The sequence below is a fragment of the Chinchilla lanigera genome, unplaced genomic scaffold (genome assembly GCF_000276665.1).
Source record: "Chinchilla lanigera isolate Chin_1 unplaced genomic scaffold, ChiLan1.0 scaffold00005, whole genome shotgun sequence".
Lineage (NCBI taxonomy): Eukaryota > Metazoa > Chordata > Mammalia > Rodentia > Chinchillidae > Chinchilla > Chinchilla lanigera.
This window is the reverse complement of record NW_004955406.1, coordinates 19,586,926-19,609,137: the sequence shown is the minus strand read 5'-3', so window position 1 is coordinate 19,609,137 and position 22,212 is coordinate 19,586,926. Positions and strand designations below refer to the sequence as shown.

At 34.6% G+C, this 22,212-nt stretch overlaps 1 protein-coding gene across 2 annotated transcripts in view; it reads left to right on the top strand.

The window, feature by feature from the left end:
- Acbd6 (acyl-CoA binding domain containing 6) overlaps window positions 1-22,212 on the top strand; it is a 177,168-nt gene that overhangs the window by 49,670 nt on the left and 105,286 nt on the right. For both annotated transcript variants that reach the window (XM_013521346.1, XM_005374985.2), the window contains exon 4: window positions 18,618-18,700. In XM_013521346.1, coding sequence (XP_013376800.1) covers window positions 18,618-18,700 — 83 coding nt within the window. The remainder of the gene's footprint in view (window positions 1-18,617; window positions 18,701-22,212) is intronic.

Sequence of the window (22,212 nt, the reverse complement as noted above, 5' to 3'; positions counted from 1 at the left end):
AATTTGATGTGATTCCAGTTGTTGATTATTTGTAATATTTTCTGTGCAATCAGGAGTTTGTTCATAAAATCCTGTATCTTTAAGAGTTTTACTTATTTTATCTTCCAGGAGATTAAGTGTTTCTGTTTTAATATTTACATCTTTGCTGTATTTCAATTTTAGTTTAGTGCATGGTGAAAGACATAGGTCTAGATTCAATTTTTGACATGTGGAAAACCAGTTTTCCCAACACCATTTATATGTTTGTTCCTTCACCTGTGTTTATTTGGTTCTGTTAGTTAAGATGTACAACCCTTACTCAAGGACCTTCCAGCCCCTAAGCTCTATGTAATTTTCTAAAGACTTTACACAGTTCAAAATAATTCCACATGAAAACATCTTTGACTTCAAGTCTGTGAGCTTCTTTTCAAGTTAAATGTGTTTCTTCTATGCTGCATATTGTTGGATTTTGTTTCTCCATCCAGTCTGTCAATGTGTGTTTTTTTTTTTTTTATTGTAATTGAGACCATTTACATTGATGGTTATAACTGATAGGTATTGACTTGTTTTTGTCAACATATTAATTTCCTGCTGTTGCTTCTCTTTCTTTCCCTTCTGTTTAATTGCTTGCATTGCCTGGTAGATTCATCCTATTGGGATTGTTAGAATTCTTGTCTTTATTGTCATTTGCTATATCCTTCAGAACCTTTCGGAGTGCTGGTTTGTCAGTTATGAATTTCTTCAAGTGTTCTTTGTCATGGAAGTATCTTATTTCTCCACAAATTTTGAAAGATAGTTTTGTGAGGTTTGTCAATCTCGGTTAGAAGTTGTTTTCTTTTAGGGCTTGAAATACTTCATTCTGAGACCTCCTTGAGTTAAGGGTTTGTGTTGAGAAGTCGGCTGTGATTCTGATGGTTGTTCCTTTATAGGTGATTTGTTTCTTTTTCTGTAACAGCTTTTAATATTCTGTTCTTGTGTTGAATTTCTGGAATCTTGAGTACTACATACCTTGGTGTAGTTCTTTTTCCAGTTATGGCTAATTGGAGTTCTATATGCTTCACTTTTTCTAGTGTCAAATTCGTTTCCCGTGCTTGGAATGTTTTCTGCTATTACTTCTGTTTGAGTCTGTTTTATGGAATCTTTTTCTATTCTATGTTGGGCATTCATGGTTTCCATGTCTTTCCTAAGCTCTTTTTTTTTTTTTAATCTGTATCTACTCTAGGTTCACTAATCATTTCCTTCATTATGGTTTTCATTTCTTTAATTATCCCCATTTTGGTTTTGTCAAGAGACTTATTCATGTTTCATTACTTCCGCTGCTGCCGTTTCATAAAATTCAGCCAGGTGGCTTTTGATTTCTTTTACCTTAGTGTCCCCTTGATTTGCCTTGAGTGAGTTGGGGGTTATAGGTTGCATCTTGCTTCTGTGCTTTCTCATTTTCTATTTTTTTTGTTGTTATTGTTTGTTTTCTGCATTGAGGGTTGTAAATTACTTATGGTAGGTAGCTTTGTTACTAGTATTGAGACCCTTTAGGAAATGACTATTTTCCAGAGATGTCTTTAGTTATAGCTGGCGTTTGGGTTTTGAGCCTCTCCCAGGTTCTCACTGCCTCTTCACTTTATTAGGGGTAAAAGATTGCAACGTGGGGCTGGGGATTTAGCTCAGCGGCAAAAGCGCCTGCCTGGCAAGTGCAAGGTCGTGAGTTCGGTCCCCGGTACCGGAGAAAAACAAAAAAAAAAAAAACAAAAAACAAAACAAAACAAAACAAAAAGATTGCAACGTGTTTGACCTAGCACCCAGTTCTTTGGTTCTGGACTATAGTATTTTTTATGACTCCCCAGTCAATCTAGGTATTGGCATATAAGGAAGATCTGTTGATCACAACAATTATGTCACACTGGCTAAACTAGTGCAATCAGTAATAATAATAGCATCAAGCATAGACTGGAAAATGACAAACCATGATAACTATTCATTTGCTACCTTTTACTATAGGTAGAAGATTTATAGTTCTATAACAAAATCTAAGACAAATCAGAAAATTATATACAGTAAATATATCTTCAATAGAATGATTTACCCTAAGGGGAAAAAATTTACAAGTGATGAGGGAAAATTAGAGAATAAGAGAAAGAAATTAGAAGCAGGGCTAAAGGACAAAGGAATATTACTCAAGCCTCAGTGAAGAAGACAGGAGGGAAAGAAAGAAGGAAAAGAAGAAATAAGAACAAAACAAAATTAGAAATAATGTTCACATTCGTACAAAACAAAAACAAAACCCCCACACATGTGGCACACTCCTGTAATCCCAGTACACAGAAAGCTGAGGCAGGAGGATCACACTGAGGTCAAGGCCAGTCTCGGCTTCGTAAGTCATTTCAAGGACTGCCTGCACTACATACTGAGACCTTGTCTCAAAAAAAAACAAAACAAAATGACCAACCCCCGGCAAAAACAAACATCAAAAGTGAAGGGAAAAAAATTTTCTTTATGATTTTATGTCTGTGGTTATCTTCTGGTGTCTATAACTTTGTAGTAGTGTCCAATTCTGGACGTGACTGTGCTCTCACTGGTAGACAAAGGAGGCAGTCAGAGCCCAGATACATGCTGGATAATCCTAGCAAGGCTGCAGTAGGATTGCTGTGGTGAGTCAGTTCTGTACTTTTAAATTCACCAAAGTTCAGCCTGATTCTGGCCTCTAGTTCTGGGGTTAGGCCCGGAGTTGTTTAGCTTGTAACACTCTCTTGCCAGGCTGGCCATGGCTCACTGACCTTGGACGTCTCCTGTGGTTGTCCCTCACCCAGTCATTGTGGTTTTTAACCCTGGAAGCCCTGAGATATAGCCAATCCATGGCTGCTCTGAGTCCCAGGTTCAGTTGGTCCCTGCTTAAAATAGTATCCGGCCAAGCACTGTCTACTGTCAGTCATTTGGACTGGCATCACTCGCTAGCTATTGTAGTGCACAACACTCACTGTTCCATCGCACTGGTGCATTTCTCCCTGGAGGGCTCTGGAGTCACCTGCTTTCACTGTTCCTCTGTAGACTTAGTTCTTCCTTTCTCACATCATGAGCCAAGAGCCAGGAAGAAAGTACACATTTCCCCTTTTGTTTCAAGGTCTGTCTTCTCACTTTCTCTGTGGGCTCCAATTTTCCCTTCAGATCCTTGTTGGACCCCAGAAGTCCACTTCCCTCCTTCTTTTTTCTTCCCAAAGTTGTTATTTTCCAGTATCTAGATTCTGAATCTTGGAGAGTTTGATTTTTTGCTACTTGTTACTCTTCCTGGAAGTCCCAATTCTAGTTTATTCTATGAAGTCTCCAGTCCACACTAAGTTCTTCCTTCTTTTACTATAAATCAGAAACATTTATTACCCATGGTGTACATTTTAATATTTACCCAGATTTGTATTACATTGCTTCTTATCTGTTTTGTATGGAAGCCTGTCCTAAATCCCTGGTAATATTAAATGTCTTGATACCAACTACTTTGGCTAATATAACTTTCAGTGATGACCACAGTATTTAAGAGAGTAGATGCATGATTGTATTCTACACAAATGAATTTTTCAGCCAGCCAAACTTTGCTCAGTGCAGTTTAATCCCTAGTACTCCCCTAGGCGCCCCCACCACATATATAAAAGCAATAGGAAAAGTTTGTTATTTGTACTGTCTTAATGATGTTTCTAAGTTTCCAAGATCCTTTATTCAATATTTGAATATTGAATAAGCTTTTGTTATAGTGTAATGTTATAGAATATTTATTTGGACTCTTGCTGAAAATATTTAGTCACATTCATTGTGTGGTTTTTTGTTTTTTTTTATTCTTCAGTTAATTGGAAAGTAGAAGAACCTTGATGCAATAAAATTAATTCTAGAAACATAAGGGCAGTTTAACTTTGGAAAACAGGGTAATTTGCAATATTAACAGAAGAAAAGGAGGAAAAAAATGTGATCATTTAGGCCAAGGGAAAAAAATTGACAAGGTTTATTACACATCCATCATAAAAATTCTTAGCAGCTATTAATCAGAGGGAATTTCTTTAATCTGATAAAGAATATCTGCAAAAGCCTAAAGTTAACATCACAATGCAAATAACTTTAATTTCTGCATATATTTTGAATGTTTTCAGCCTATAAGTTTTCATATCAGATGAGTTAATAAGTTGGTATTTTTAAAAGTCGCAGTCATAAAGCTATAATTTTATAGTTAAAAAGTCATCTATCAATGAAGTAATACTGATTTCCATTGGTGAATTTTTCTGATAACATTAGTACTCCTTGTGTTCTTAAATATGAATTCGTATGTTTGGTTTATTTAATTACTTCTTTTGTGGGGGGCTGGGTACCAGCAATTGAACTAAGGACCTTGCGCTTGCCAGGCAGACACTGTGCTGCTGAGCTATCTCCTGGCCCCAAGTCTGCCTTATAAGAGTCTCTACTTTTGTTGGTATCAGGATCATGTCAAACATATTTGGGGTACGAACCAAGAAGTATGACTTGTGGATCAGTGTTATGTTGCTCTATTCTATATCCAAGTAACTATCTAGTTGGAATCTAGACACGGGCCTATACTTCGTATCTGTAAAGAGAATCTAAGACTCGAGAGTTTTGAAGAATTCTGCTTTGAGAAGTTAGGATTCACAGTATGGGAACCAATTAAAATGTTGGGATGATATTCACTAGTATTCAAAAGACCATATTAAGCCACAAATTACATGTTCATTAAATTTTTCTTGCCTTACTATTCTTTCTCTAGACCTCTCTTAGGAAATCATGCATCTAACTAAGATAATTGCATGGAAGCATACCTAAGGGCTGGAAATAACACCTAGTTTAGCAATACTCATCTAGTTCTCTCTGTATTCTTATTCTCATTTTTGATACATTCCGTCAAAAATCTGTGCAGTGTTGGTGAGAAAATGATAATAGCTGTAGCATAGTTTTTGCATAGTCCCACATGCTTCCTTAAACAGAATAACCAGGATAGCATAACCAAAAGTTCTTGGGTAATATCTGTAAAAAATCTAGTTGATCAGAGAAAAAGGGAACAGACCACCTACAGTGATGACCACCAACTACTTTAAAATTTGTGTAACATTAGTGTCTCTGTAGGAGGAAGTAAGAAGAAAGCATTGGGGAACCTTAGTGTCCTGAGAATGACAAAAACCTACAATAGCCAACATGTAAAGCTTAGCCAGCTTTCTCATATTTAGGCTGAGTATAAAGGTCCATTGTAAGATTCTGTAGAGTTGCCTGAGATTTTAAGCTTCTAAAACTGACTAGCCAAAGCTTTTGTCCTGTACAAAGAAAATCTAGCACTGAGAGCAGTCTGCTGGAAATTAATAAAAATCAAGTAGGACAAGGATGAAAACTGACAAAATGAAAAAAAAAAAAAGAATCAAAAAAGTGGGGAGGGTACCAGAGTCAAGTTACTTGAAAGTATCTCAGGAGTCAAAATGAAAACAGGAAAGGACAGATAGATGTAAAAACCTATCCTGATCTTAAAAATTCAAGAACATGAATTTCAGGTAAAGATGAGCAGTAGAAAGGATTGTGGTTGAATGCCATCCAAAGTTATTATAGTTAAAAAGAGTGTGGGGTTTTTTTCCTTATAATATTCAAAAGTTGTATTATGGGTGAAAATAATGAATAGTGTGCTGACATTTTTATGGATCTTGGTAGGATAGCTGTATACTTTCCAAAAGCCAGCGCCTGCCTGGCAAGTGCAAGGTCGTGAGTTCGATTCCCAGTACTGGAGAAAAACAAACAAAAAAAAAACTCAACAAAACAAAACCAAAAGCATTTTGTCATTTTATACTACATCAGTGGTAGTGCCTATTGCACTACAGTTTTACCAGCTTAGGTGATTTTGGTTTCCTAATGAAGTTAGTTAAAAATCCATTGCTCATTGTTTCAAGTTGAATTTTCAAATTACTATAGGTGTTGAACATTTTTCAGTACATATGTATAACTAGAACCCTAAACCTCCAACTTCAAATATCTGATTATTATCTGCTTGTACTCATGATCTGATTATCTATTAAGTCGTATTATTCTGTGGAAAAATTGTCTCATACACTTTTGTAGTGCAGATTCAAGCATTTGGTTAAAAACAAAAGTGCTTTTCAGTTTTTTATATTTAAAAAAATCTGTTTCTTAGAAGATACATGTAATATATATGCTAAGGGCTGGGGATTTAGCTCAGTGGTACAGCACCTGCCTGGCAAGTGTGAGGTCCTGAGTTCAATTCCCAGTACCACAAAAAAAAAAAAATGCACACTGACACACACACACACACACACACACACACACAAAAAAAAAAAAACCCAAATAAACAAAATTGCCTTTGGAAAGCCTGAAATTTGAACAGTGGAGAAAATATCTACTTGTACATAGTATTTCCATTCTTTCCATTTATTTTTAATTTTATTTTCCTTTTATTCAAAAATAATTTCCCATTACCAACTTAAGCACTATTTCTAAAATTAAGATTAAAAGCATACTTACGGAATTTACCTTTTTTGAGTAATTCTATAAATATTACTATTAATAACAACTAAAAGTAGTAGCATAGTAAAGTTTATTTCTTAATGTACTTAATGATATAATCAATTAAATGAGATCAACATTCTTTTCTGTAGAAATGAAAGATCATGTTTCAAGAAAAAAAACAGTTGAATATGTTAAAGAATTATTAGAAAAATTGTTTTTAAGGGTTTAGAACTACAGCATTAGGTTGTTAATTATATTGTATGTAATTTATAATAAATTAACATCAAAATTAAAATGTTTATTTTAACTCTCAAGTTTTCTCTTTGAACTAATTGAGATACCGTAAAAAATGTACACTTAAGAAACAGCAAAAATTTTCTTCAGCGTATTGGCCGTGCATAGTAATGTTTTCCAAAGAAGCTTGGAGAGACAGTACTGTACATCTTAAGAGAAAAACCACAAGCTGTGTATACCAGAGGTTCTTGGTTTGGTTTTTTGGTTGGTTTTTGTTGTTGTTGTTGTTGTTGTTTTTCCGGTACTGGGAATTGAACTCACGACCTTGCGCTTGCCAGGCAGGCGCTGTGCCACTGAGCTAAATCCCCAGCCCCTAGATTCTTGGTTTGAATCCCAGTTCTGTCACTATGTGGCATTGGGTACTTCACTTCTCTTCAGGTTTCTGATCTGTAAAATGGATATATATTTCATCAAATCTAAGGCAGAATTTATTAAGTTTTTAGCATTTTTGAAACCTGGATGTATCTTAATATTAATGATGTATTTAATTGTGTGTTTCCCCTTTTTTCATTACAGAAAATATGGTGCTCTTTATAATAAATGATATCTGGCTTAGGATAAATCAAATACAGTGATAATACTAGCTATAAAGAATTGTTGTGAGGTGAAATTGGATAATATTAAACATAAGAAAAATACCCCTTACATATTTTTTTCTTGTGACAGAGATATATTAAGTTGTTTGGGTTGGTTTGTCTTGAGTGTTTATTCTTATTTTATCAGAATAATGAAAAGTTTAGAGTTGCTGTATTAGACAAAGACTCATGGTTTAATATTTTAAGTCTCTGCATTAAAACATCTTGGATTTGTATTGCTACCCTATTGCTTGGAGAAATGCTTGTGCTTTGCCTAATAATTCATGTATTGGTTAATTCATATAATGTCCACTTTGTGCTGGACACTGTTCTACTTACATATTTTTTTTTTAAATCTTGAAAATGAACATATGAGCTAGGTACTAGTCCTATTTTCACAAATGAGGAGGGTGAAACAGAGAAGTTAATTTACACAGTCCTAATGTTAGACCTAGGAACAAATTAAACAAACTAGTAGAAAAAGAATCTGAAAAAGGTAGTACATGAAAGCAAGAAAGCTCCTCTTTGTGTAGTTTACTTGATAATCTTTGAAATAGTCACTTTCTTCAGATAGAAAAGAAAATTTCATAAAGATTTTAAATCTTGATCCTGAAACTAAGGTAGAGTCTGAATCAAGTGATAAAGATTCAGCCAACAACTTATCTTTCCTCTTTGAGCAAAGAAGCAATTTGGTGTCTCAGATAATATAGCCTGAGGCAAGTATAAGAATTGGCAAATTTTATCCTGTTGGCTGCCAAGCTGGGGTCTATTCCTTTAACTGCTGATGGAACATAAAAATAACTTAATGGATTGAGTAGAAAGAAATGAAATAAACTTCTAAAACCTTTGTGAGAGGCATTTCATCAGAGTGGAAATCAAGAAGGTAACATAGCCAAAAAGAGTTTACCACTTTGGTAGATGAAATCAATAGAAAGGAAAATTAATGCATTTTTGGTAGTTTTATTCTGAATTTCATCTGATAATAGATTATTTTTAAAATATTATTTGTGCCTAAGATAGAATCTTTTTGTCCCCAAAAAAGTTGTTATACCATTCTAACATATGTATTTGTGCATTTACTTTAGAAAGAGGAACAAACCCTATATTTGAAATACACCATAATCAAATTATGGGGTCAATTTTTTCCTTAAAGATGACACCCAAAATTAAGGAAGGAAAGGTTTACTTAGTTCACAGTTTGTGGAGATTTCAGTCCATACTTGGCTGGCTCCAAGGCAGGGTGGCACATGGTAGAGGACAACAGTCCATGGCAGCAGAAAACAGTGAAAGCAACAAGAGCGAAAAGGGAGGAGCAGCAGAGAGCAAGACTCTTTCCCCTCTCTTACACTGTATGGAAACTATCCGCCCCAGGGTAGATGTAGCACTCACACCCATAATCCCAAACTCTAGAAGCCCACTCCATAACTGCATGAGGCTTAAGGGGGGACATCTAGACACAAACCATAACATGTACTTATTATATCTTATGTATCATTATATCTTTTTTGAATTTAAAAGTAAAAATAAATATACAACTATGAATTAATGGTTAAGTATATTACATTACTGAATCAATATTTTGCTGGCTGTACAATTAATGTTTGTGAGACCTCTGCTCCTGTGCATAGTGGAGTGATAGGGATAGTGTTGTAAAGGTTTACTCCTTTGCTTAAAGCAAGAATAAAACCAGATAGATGGCTGAAATTATTGGACAAAAAAGTAATTTTTAGATATGTTACTATAAGCAGTATAAAATTTTAAGAGAAAGAATGCAAACAAGCTAAGCCCTGCAGTGCCTAAGTTTATTGCCTAGAATCAATTTCCAAGGTGTAGTGCAGACAGGAGAAATCAAAATTGCCTGACAGTCTCCCTAATTTGAATTATTATTTGCAGGATCAAATCCTAGAGAGGACATTCCTGCCTAGAGTTCCAGAGATCTGCACCTTGATCCCTTTGGCTGAATACTAGTCTATACATGTACGAAAGGAGACTAACAGACAAAGGAAATAAATACAACAAAGCATTATTAGGTCAGACAATCCTATAACTGATGTAGGCCTGAGAGTTGTTTGTTTGTTATCAAAGTACAAATAAAACCTGATATAGAACATACAGTAGAGACCGCAGAAAAATTTTACTTCATTAATGGGGCTAAATTAAACCCTACATTAAGGGTTACTCTTCTCCTACCTTAACAAAGCTTAAAAATGAGCCTCAAAAGAATGAAATTAGTACCAAGTAACTTAACTTGCACAATATAATTGAAAGGAATGCAACAAAAGCCAGTAAATAAGAGTGTAAAATTTAAAATGTGTAGGTTAGAGTAGAAGTCTTTTAAGCAGCGGGGTGGGTGGGGGGAGCAGGAGAATATGACCCGGGAGAAAAACCTGTCAAAGTTTAACATACCAGAATAACAAAGACGTGAAAACACTTATTACAAATGTGTTTTATACAAATAGATCAAAATATATTGTGAGTGTTTAAATATAAAAAACATAGTAAAAGACACATTGCTATTAATCTCCTTCAAAATATGCTCCTTCATTTCAAATTCACTTATCACATCATTCTTACCACTTTCTGAAGAATTTCTGAAAGTCTTCCTTTATATCTTTACAATGTGTGATCAAAAATAGGGCGAATGCTGCTGCCACATGGCATCTAATAGAAAGGCAGACTCAACTACATTATGGTACATCCTCATCTACCTTGTGCCCTGAATCTGGCACTGTGCAATTTCTGGCTTTTACCCGAAGTCAAAATGACTGTGGGAGGTAAACATCTTCAATCAAGTCAAGACACTGAGACAGCTGCAACAGTGCAACTAAAGATACTCACAAAGGAGGACTTCCAGAATTGCTTTAGAAAGTGGCAAGAAGGAGGGGAGGGAAATGGGAAAAAAAGAATTAAGATATGTCATATACAGGCACAAATTCCCTCTGATGAATATTATCAGTATGTATATCTAAAATGTACTGATAAAATTATTTTTTTTTTAAAATAAAAGTGGCAAGAATTATGGAATAAGCATGTTTGAAATGGGTAGATTTTCAAGGAGAAAATAGATTAATAGAGATTAATGGAAATATGTCTTTTTAATGTAATAACTTTTAAAAAAATATTCATTGTACTTTTTAATTACACCCCATATATTCTAGAAAACAATAAAATGAGCAGAAATGGAAGATACAGAAAAATTGAAGTGGAAATTCTAGAGACAGAAAAATATACTTATGCGAAGTAACAAGTATACTGTATAGCATTAACAATGTTTTAGACCTTGCATACAATGAAATCAGTGAACATGAAGATGTAGCAGGTGAAACCAATCAAACTGAAGCACAGAGCATAAAAAGACTGAACAATAAATGAAGAAAATCAAATCAGCTATAGAAAATATCAAGCAGTGTAACATTAATATAATCAGAATCCCAGAAAAAAAATTTTTTTTAAATGAAAGAAGACAGAAAAAAATTTTAAATAATAGCTAAAATGCTAGACATTTGCTGTTTTTTCAACATTTAACCACTGATATTGTAGGCTGGGAAAATTCAGTATTGGGGCTGTCCTGTGCATTATTAGACACTTAGCAGCAACTTTGATTCCTATTCACTAGATGCCCGTGGCATCAATTAGTTGTGACAACCAAAAATTATCTCAGGTATTGCCGTATATCCTAATGTAGGAGTGAGGGTTGAGAATTACAACAACAATTATCGTTGTTGAGAATTACTGCCAAAACCCCGTGATCAACCCCAAGCAGAAGAAGCATGATAAAACCATACAAAGGCACACCATCATCCAACTTTTGAAAGCCAGTGAGAAAGAGTAAAATTAAGAGAATCCAGATTTTAAAAAATCATGATACAGAACAACAAAGGTAGAACTATACCAGATTTCTTTCTAGAAGTCTGAAGTCAATAGGTTGACATCAGAAGGAAGAGACTGTCAGTCTATAATTCAATACCCGGTTAGGATGGGCTTTCAAAGATGATGATGAAGTTTACTTAACATGATAATAGGCATTTATGAAAAACCCAGAGAGATGATTTTTTTTTTTTTTTCATGGCTTGTGGTAAAAGATTAAAACCTTTTCCCTTAAGATCAGCAATAAAATAGAGGGGCCACCACCATCATTCAACATTGTACTGTAAATTCTACACACAACAATTAAATAAGAAAAATAAATAGGATGAAAGTAGGAATGGCAACAGTAAAAACTATCTCTGTTCACAGACAAGATCCTACGTGTAGCAATGTATAGAAAATCCAAGGAATTCACAGAGAAACCACTAGAGTTAATAACTAACTCAGCAAAGCTGCAAGGTACAACATGCAAAAAACACTGTGTTCCTATACACCAGCAATGAACACTTCAGAAATGGAAACAGTTTAATTTGCAGTAGTGTCCAAAAGAATAAAATATTTAGGAATAATTTTAACTAATGAGGAAAAAGATTCTATAATGAAAACTATATTGTTAAAAGTAAAGAAGACCTAAAGAAAAGGAAATAAATATTGTGTTCATGGATTGGAAGATTTAATTTGTCAAAATGACAGTACTTAGTACTCTCCAAATCAATTTATGGATCCAATGCAGTCCATCTCTTACAAAATACAAGTGCCTTTATTTTTTTTCAGAAGTGGAAAAGCTCCCATAGAATGGAATTTACCTCATAGAATGACCATAATAAAAAAGATAATAACAAGTGTTAGTGGGAATATGGAGAAATTGAAACCATCTTATGTTACTGATAGGCATTTAATATGGTGCAGCTACTGTGAAAAGATTTATCATTCCTCAGAAAGTCAAAAATAGAATTACCATATGCCCCAGCAATTCCACCACTAGGTGTGTATACCCTAAAGAATTGAAAACATCTACTTAAATACCTATATACAGTACAGAAATTCATAGCATCACTGTTTACAATAGTCAAAATAGTCAAAAAGTGCAAACAGGGCCAGGGATATGGCTCAGTGGCACAAGCGCCTGCCTGGCAAGCGCAAGGTCCTCAGTTTGATCCCCAGTACCCCCCCCCAAAAAAAGTGCAAACAGTCCAAATATCCATCAACTGATGAATAGATAAATAAGATGTGGTACTGGTATGTGTGCTGAAGAATTACTCAACAATGAAAAGGAATGAAAAACTGATATGATGTGATATGGATAAACCTTTAATACATGGTGAGAGAAGCCAGACATAAAAGAACACATATTATGAAGTATCCAGAATGATAATTCCCAGAGAAAAAAAACAGAAAACATTTAAGGGAAGATATAGAAAGTGACCGTTTTATGGTTAGAAGTTTCTTTTGGGATGATAAATATGTTTTGGAACTATGTAGATAGAGGTGGTGGTCGCACAACATTGTGAATATATTAAATGCCATCCATTTATACACTTTAAAGTTATAAATTTTAGGTCTCATGTCAATATAAAAAAAAGTGAGAGCAAGCTAAAAGCCAGCTTTTTTTCAGACCAACAAAAGCAGAGAATTCTTTCCTGTTGACTTGCGGTACAGTAAATGTGAAAGGAACTTTTTTTTCAGATGAAAGGAAAATTAGATAAAAATTTAGACCTACACCAAGGAATGGAGAATACCAGAAGTGCTGAGTGTACGGGGGACTATGAAAGGCTTACTGTCTCTTCATTTTTAAATTTTTTTTAAAAGATAAGTGAACTTTTGGTTTCAGCTCTCACATGTAAAGAATTTGGAAATCATCCCTCTGGTCTTTAACAACAACAACATGACCGAAATGAAAGTCAAATACTGGTCTTAGAGGCATCAGAAATTTGAGGTCCACCCTCAGTTCCTTGCTCCTTGAACTGTAAAGAATGCTGATATAATCGTAAGAACTTGTGTTGGGCACTGCAGGGCACACCTTTAACCTGGTATCATGTGCTGTGCAGATGAAGAAACTCAGGCTCAGAAAAGCAGTCCCCCAAGGGTACATGGCCATTAAGTGGCAGCTTCAGGATTTGAACCCAAATCTCCTTAATCCTAATATTGACCTTTTCCCACAATAGTAGCTGCTTCCTAATAATCTGTTATTCATTCATTGAACCTTTATTAAACACCTTTGATGCTTAAAGCTGAGAACACAGCACTGAAGTAGTATAAAAATGGATGACTTGCTTGGAGAGATACAGATTATAGAATCTATCCCTGTTCAATCAAGAGCTAGTTATTAAATAGCTGTGATGTGCCATGGCCCAGCTGAAGCCAGGGGCTGCAGTGATAAAAATGATGACCATCCTGTCCTCATGGAGCTTAGAGGAACTGGCACTGGAGAGAGTAGCCAGGAACCCGTACTGCAGTGTGATAATTACTCTTGTGAGGGCTGCTGAAGGTGCTCTGGGACCCTAGGGAGGGGCACCTGGCTCAGGCTTGGAGGCCCAGCAGGGCTTTTCAGAGGGATTGCTGTCTCAGCTAAATCTAAACAGATAATGAGTGACAAGCTAGGTCTATTCTTAGGCACAGAAGTACTGTGATTGAATATCACATATATAGGCGTATTCTCACATATACACAGATAATGTTCTCTTTTAGTTTTCCTGAAACATGACCCATGTAGTTAGTCATGAGTGCAGGGAAAGATTGCCCTCTTCTAAATCAACCGTGTAAATGTGAGAAGTGGTCACTGTTTCTTGGCCTCTATATTAGTTGATTCTCATTTCTTTTTTCTTAATCTAGAATAGCCAATTACTTTTTATTGTTGAGTAACAATTTATCTTATGTATGTACCATTTGTTTATCCATTGTCTGCTGAAGGATTTCTTCTAACAGACATATAGTTGTTCCTCACTGTTGTTTTAGTTTGCATTTCCCAACTGAGTGATGATTTCCAAGTTCTTTTAGCATCTTTTTATTTACTTATTTTCTATGTATATATCTTCATTGGTAAGGTGTCTATTCAGCTCTTTTACTCATTTTTAATGGGTATTTTATTTTCTTATTGTTGAATTTTCAGAATTCTTTGAATGGTTTAGATACTGTCATTTATTAGATGTGGATTTTGCAAAGATTTGCTTTCAGTCTGTTGCCTATGATTTCGTTGTGTGAACAATGTCTTTCACAGAGAAAATTTTAAAACTTTAATAAAGACCAGTTAACCAACTTTTTTTTTAACCAATCGTGGTTTGATATTTTATCTAAATAATTGCCATACCCAAGGCCATGTGGACTTTCTTTTATATTACCTTCTATGAGTGAGTTCTTTTTAAAGAAGCTATGCTTACTACTGTATACTTGCTTCTATCTCTATTTCTCTTTTCTTTAGTTCTCAATTTTCTCATTTTCAGTTTTATTCATTTTATAAGCATCTCTTGAACATCAGATATGTTTCAACTTTTGCCTACCAATAAAGCATATAAAGCATTGACTATATGAAGTGAAATAGGTTCTGACTTTGGTTACACATTTCTTAGTATAAAGAAAATCATTCTCTATATCAGAGTTCTTTGCATCATTTATTCTCTACTGCTACTTGTTTGCTAGCATTACACTAGTGTACTTCATATACTTTGTTATTTAATCATGTTTGTTCTTTATGGTTTTGTAACTGTCATAAATTGATAACTGTAGGTTTCCGTAGTGTAGTGGTTATCACAGTCACCTCACATAAATTGGTAAATGAATTGATTCCTCTTCTCAAAAATTTCTATTTCTTGAAACTTCAGTTCTCTCAATAGTGTTAATAACTGATGGAATATTCTCTGATTTGTTTTTCAATACAGTGGTTCACATATCAAAACAAACTACTTTTTAAAAAAGCAACAGCAATAAAACAAATGCCTTTCTTTATTTGTTTTTTTTTTTTTTTTTTTTTTTGGTTTTTCTCCGGTACCGGGAACTGAACTCATGACCTTGCGCTTGCCAGGCAGGCGCTTTGCCGCTGAGCTAAATCCCCAGCCCCACATGCCTTTCTTTAAAGTACATGGGAAAGAATAGAGGATGCAGAAACAACCCTAGGCACCGTCAGCCATCTGAGCTTTGACAAAAGGGCCAAAAACATGCTGGAGGAAAGATAACCTCTTTAGAAAATTGTAGAAAACCTGCCTTTCCACATGCAGAAGATTGAATCTAGACGTATATATCTCACCATATAGTAAACCAAAATCAAAATGGATCAAAGATCTAAATGTTATAATAGAAACACTTAATCTGCTGAAACATAAAATTAGGTAAAAGTCTTGAAGATGTAAGCATAGGAAAGGACTTTCTGAACAGAATCCCAGTTGCATAAGAGCCAACAAATGGGATCATATCAAATTGAAAAGTTTCTGCACAACAAGGAAACAACCAACAGAGTAAAAAGGCAACCTACCAAATGGGGAAAAAATTTTGCCAGCTACACTTTGGACAGAGGGATAATATCTAACATATATAAAGAACTCAAAAAAGTCAGACTCCTCTAAATGAAAGGTTCAATCAAAAAATGAGCAGAGTTGGGTATGATGGCACATACCTATAATCCCAGCACTCTAGAGGCTGAGACAGGAAGATTACATGAATTTGAGGCCAGCCTGGGCTACATAGTGAGTTCAAAAACAGCCTCAACTACATAGCAAGACCCTGTCTCAAAAATAAATAAATAAATAAATAAAGAGCAATTAAAATGAATAAATATTTCTCAGAAGAAGTACAAATGGCAAATAAATATATGAAAAAATATTCAGCATCTCTGGCCATTAAAGAGGTGTAAATTAAAACAATACTAAATTACATCTTACTCCAGAAAAAAGGCTATGTGTAGTTCTTTATGGTTTTGTAGCTGTCAAAAATTGATAACTGAATTTTTTGATTCTTCTCAAAAATTTCTATTTCTTGACACTTTAGTTCTCTCAGTAGTGTTAATAACTGATAGAATGTGCTCTAATTTTTTTTTTCAGTACAGTGGTCCACATACCAAAAAAACAGTATTTTTAAGAAATTGACAAATGACAAATGCCGTCAGGGCTCTGGGGAAAAAGGAATAATTCTACATTGTTGGTAGGAATGCAAACTAGTGTAACCACTGTGGAAATTAGCATGGAGATTCCTCAGAAAACTAAACCAGAAATTCCATTTGACTCCACTTCTAGGTGTCTTCCTTAAAAGAGTTAAAAACATATTACCATGATATATTCATATCTGTGTTTATAATCAGCATGACTCATAATAGCTAAATCTTGGAAATGGCCTATATGTCCATCAACAGATGAATGGGGAAAGAAACTGGTGTATATACACGGGGGATGTTATGATTTGTGCCTAGATGTTTCCCCCGTTCCCCAAAGCCTTATGCAGTCTTAGGTTTTTTCAGAGGTGGTTGAATCTAGAGTGTGTGGTGCTGGGATTAAGGGTGTGTGATTGCTAAATCAATCCACTGATTGGTTTGGTATCTCCCTAATCCCAGAAGTCTAGATAAAATATAAATGGGGCAGAAAGATGCTGTTAAGGTCTCTTGTTACTTTTACTATCTAATGCCACCATGAATGTTGCACCTCTGCCACGTGCAACCCTGCCTTGGAGCCAGCCAGTTATGCACTCTACAAACTGTGAGCCTCTACAAACTGTGAGCAGAAATAAACCTTTCCTCCTTTTAACTCTGGGCATCAGGTATTTTGTCTCATCAATGAGAGGAAAGTAAGACGGTGCACTACTACTCTGCCATAAAGAATTATAAATTTGAGTCATTTGTAGGAAAATGGATGCACCTTGAGATAATAATGTTAAGTGAAACAAATCAAATACACAAATATCATGTGGTTCCTCTTATATGAGAAACCCAAGTATACATAAAGTAAAGAAACAACAGATAATGATAAATAGGGAGGTGGATCTTTTGCAAAAGGGAAGGGGAACAAGAGATGGAAAGAAAGGAGGGGGATATAAAGAAAATTAAGATGTGTTATGTGTGTGTATCAGCTCCCCATGGTGAATGTAATCATTATGTACTACAAATGTACTAATAAAAATTTAAAAATTTTAAAAGCATAGGAGAAAATGTGTGTGAGGGTTGCCTTAATTTTTGAAGTAAAGCTAGTCTTTTTGCAGTAAAGCAATAAAATAATTTAATTTTTATTCTAAGGTAATATTTATGTTCAGAGTTTTTACTTTTGCAGCGTATCCTAGCCAAAAAACTCATTATCTCAGAAATGTGGGCTTTTGCAGAGGTTGTAGTTTCAGACAATAACATCCAAATTTATTGCTTCCACATTACATGTTTTAGGAGAAGCTTATTTCTTTTTTTTTAGAAGCATCACATATTTAATGTCAAAAAGTTCAAATTCAAGTACAAAAATTAACACATGATTTCAACATTAAAAACCATTAACACTTCTTATTCAAATATAGTGAATATGAAAAACACAAATGAAGCATAACTATAAAATCCTTAAATATATAACAGCAAAATTAGAATTTATTTCTATAAAAAGTAATTATTAACTAAAGTATTTATAGCTATTTTCAAGGAACCATACAGAGAATCTTATTTCTAAATCATACTCTTGTGTTTTTTGGGATTAAAGGGCAGGGCCTATTGAATCCTTGATTTTAGATAACATTTCCACCAGTTTGCCTCTTTTTTCTCTTTTCTTCTTTATTTCTTAAAATATATTTGTGGTACATAATATATACATTCATTTTGGGTAATTGGTACATATACATACTGCATCTTAATCATTTTTACTTCCAGTTCCCCTCTTCATTCTCTGCTTCCCCTAAATTTCAGATTTTCTTTTATTTTAGGTCTAAAGTTCCTTTCTTCTCTCTCTTCTGCCTTCTCTCCTTTCTCCTTTCTACCTAAAAATATTTTCTTTTCTCTCTGATTGAATTTGAAATTTTATATAGTTTAATTTATTTTTTACTTGGCAACTTTAACTTTATAAATCTAGATGTGACTTTCTGATCACACTCATGTCCAATATTTATATTTTGTATTTCATTTTCATGTTTCACACAGACATCCATATTTTCCACATTGAATATCATCTCACAGTCCCCTAGGGGAATTGCTTTTAGGTGGCTCCAAAAGATGGTACTGGAATGACCTTAGATTACTGGTGGGTATCCATTCTGCTTCTGTGACAACTTAAGAGTCTTGTTATCTTTCTGGTACCATTTTAAAATTGTTACTAGGGTTTGAAGGAATGGTTGAGAGTATAAGTTTTATTATAAAATGTTTTATAAGTAATATTTTATAACTGGCACATATACATACACATGACTTGAATATATTGATTGCTTTAATCTATATGACTTTCTTCCATCTTTTTTTTCTCTCAACAGACATCAGAGAAGAAAGGAAAAGAAGCAAAAAGTGGTTTTGGTGGACCAGTTGTTAGTTCTCTGTATCATGAAGAAACTATCAGGTAATTTTTTTTTCTGATCTTTGGTAATAGGAATGTACATATGTAAAACTATATGTGTTTTTTAAAATTTTAGAATCTTCAGTTTGTGGCACACTTTTGTTAATATGAAACTGATTTGATGTTATCTTTAGTAAAATGATAAATGACAGGAAAGAATTTTGTAGGTGTATAATCTATAAAATCAATGAATATCTGAACCAGTGTCAAAGTGTCTGAACAAGTGAAAATATAATCTCTTATCACTTTTTATCAGGGTCAGAATCAGAGCCTTTCCCACATAGAAGTAGTTGATAGAGCAAAGTTTTGTGTGTCAATCTAAAGCTATGAATTTTTGTTGTTAACTTTTCACCAAATACCACTACTTCTTTTAAAGATTTTAATAATTTATGTCCCCTAATTGAAAGTCATCTAAGTTTGGGGCTTGGAATGTAGCTCAGTGATTCAGTACTTGCTTACCATGTGGGTTGCCCTCAATTTAATCCCTCATATTGAAAAATAAGAAAAGAAAACAGAAAGTCATTTAAATTTAATTGCTTCTTAATTAAAAGCCAAAAGGTGCAAAGTGTCAAAAGGTGCAGTCACTATGGAAAACAGTGTTGATGTTCCTCAAAAGATAAAAAGTAGAACTACCATCTGATCCAGCAATTCAACTTCTGGGTCTGTATCCAAGAGAAGTGACATCAGGATCTCAAATATGAATTTGCATGCCTGTGTTCATTGTAGCACTAATTGCTGTAGTCAAAAGTAGGAAGCAACCAAAATTTCTTTGATGGGTGAATCGATAAAATAGGATATGTATATATAAAGTACAATATTATTCAACCTTCAGGAAGTTTTGACACATGCTACAATATAAACCTTGAGGACATTGTGCTAAGTAAAATAAGCCAGTCACAAAAAGACAAATAGCGTATAGTAACACTTAAATGAGGTATTTAAACCATTAAAATTCATAAAACTGAAAAGTAGAATATTCTTTGCTAGGAGAAAGGGAAGTAGGAAGTTTTTTAATCAAGCAGTTTTAGTTTTTCAAGGTGAAAGAGTTCTGGAGATTGGTTGCACAGCATAAATGTACTTCATATAATTGAACTGTATACTTACAGATGGTTAAGGTTGTAAACTTTGTTATATTTTATTATTTTAATTACAATTTTAAAAAATTAAAGATATATTATTTAACAAAGCTTTATTTTTTGTGCTATATACAGAATTTCTTCAATAATCTCTTTTTCTAATAATCTTTTTTTCTTAGCACTGTGTGTATAAACCAGAAAAAGGATTTTATGCTACTTTAATGAAGGAGTCATGTGACACATTCTTTTAAGACTGTTACTCTACAAACTAAATGCGGATCTTTAGTGGTTTTATCCTTCTTGAGTTATCTGAATGCTGCTTTATTTATTAATTTACATGAAGTATTTCAAGGTGAAAATTGACTTGACATAAATTAATTGAAAATACCTTTTTTAGAATGAAGAGGGAATTGTACCAAAAATTCATGCCTTGCTCTTACAGAAAAGAATTTGTTAGCCACATATGGTGATGCAAGCCTATAATCCCAGCACTTGGGAGGCTGAGGTAGGATCACTGTGAGTTTGAGGCCAGCCTGCAGTACATAGTGAGACCCTGTCTCAAAACAAACGAAGCAAAAAACAAAAAAAAGAATTTGTTAACAGTATCCCACATAAAGACATCCTGTTATGCACTCCCAGGTGGTATTATAAAAGGAAAGTTATTAGTACTTATATAAATCAAAAGTTTGAATCATTCATAGTTTCTAGTTGTTGTCCATGCAGTTAATGCTCAGGGACCTGTTTTGATCTTATGTGCATAGCATTCACACCATTTTACTTAGATTACATGTTTTATGGGGATGAAATAGGGGAAACTAATAGATATTTGGGAAAATAAAGGTATTATTTGGGGTTCCTACTGGCCTGGAGTACATTTGCCACCCCATTCCTGTGATAGACCTGAGAACCCTAAGAAATCATAGTTTAAAAGGCATTTTCAAAATCCTCAATCCTTGCTATGTTAAATATTTGGGTTGCTGGCAAGTATATTCTGTGTTTAGTATCTTCTAAAATATGGCATCTTAGAACCATAACCCTACCAAGCAAATGTTCAAATTGAGTCAGGAAACCTGAAAAGTCATTTTTCTAGGCAATAGGAAAGGGGGTAGTCATGTCTTCTGTTTTCCTGTAGTCTTTTTTTTCCCCTCATATTAGCATTTTAATTTCATAAAAATTGGGCTTCACTGTATGTATTTTGATCATATCCATCCTGCTATAACCTTTCCTTCCATTCCCCTCCCCTTCTAAGTCTCTCCCACTTTTCTTTTCTTTTTTTTGGTACCAGGAATCTAACTCAGGACCCTGCACTTGCCAGGCAGGCCCTTGTGCGGCTGAGCTATATCTCGGCCCCTCCCTTCTCCTATAATCTTTTGATTACATTTCTGCTACACCGTTTATCACATTATTCCATAATGAATTATAATTTTTAAAAAGCTTATCCTTCCCACTAAGCTTTTAATTAGTGATAGGATTATGTTTTACTCATTTCTGTATTCTCACTATCTGAAGAAGGTCTCAGAACTTAGTAGGTGTCAAATAAGTCCCCTGACTTGGGTGGTATCCATGGCTGCTTTCTTCAAGCAACTAATAGTTAAGTGACTATAGCTTAAGTAAAATTAGCCTCAAGGCTGCCACAAAAGAGGTTGCTTGTTTGGTTTTCCAGTGATAGACAGTCCTCACCTCTTTCCCTAAGCAATCAAAAAAGTTATAGGCTATTTCTTTTTTGATAGTTTCTTGCCTTTCTTTTTAAAAAAGAACACTAAGCTTAATTTTCTTTTTTTTTTTATTTGTTATGGTTGATACATTGTGTCAACTTGGGGAGTCTAGAGGTTTGGCTAAGTGACTCAACAGTTCTGCATCTTGGGTAAAAAGGACCTGCATTTACCCTTCTGGGATGTTGTTTATTGTGTTAATTTGAAAAGTTTAAAAGGTTAACTATATAACTCAAAAAGGGTCCAGGGTGCTTACTTTACATTCATCCTGACCCTGTGCAAGAGGCAGGCATACAGAGGATGTGGGTGTAGAGGACGACCCCTACCTCCTCCCCAGAGCGGGTAGACTGCATAAAAAAAAGAATTTAAAAAAGGACCGGCTGCTGGTTCTTCAGAGGAACTCCAGTCTTCCCCTTTAGCTTGGTTGTCTCCTGGCTTCTGGTGCAGACTGTTGGGCTTCCATCTGGGACTCTTCAGCCTTTTGGTGTTGGCTCTCCAGCCTTCATCATAGATTCTTCAACATTCCGTCGCAGACCCATCAGCCTTTTGATACAGGCTTACATGGACACTGCAGTGAGCTCCAGGCCCGGGGCTGGGCTCTTCAGTCTCCAGCGTGCAGACACCCTCTGCATGCTTCCTCATCCAACTCTGTAGCTGACCATTATAAGCCAAACTTATAATTTCATATACATTTGTTTATCTTATATTATATCTGTTCCCCTAGTAA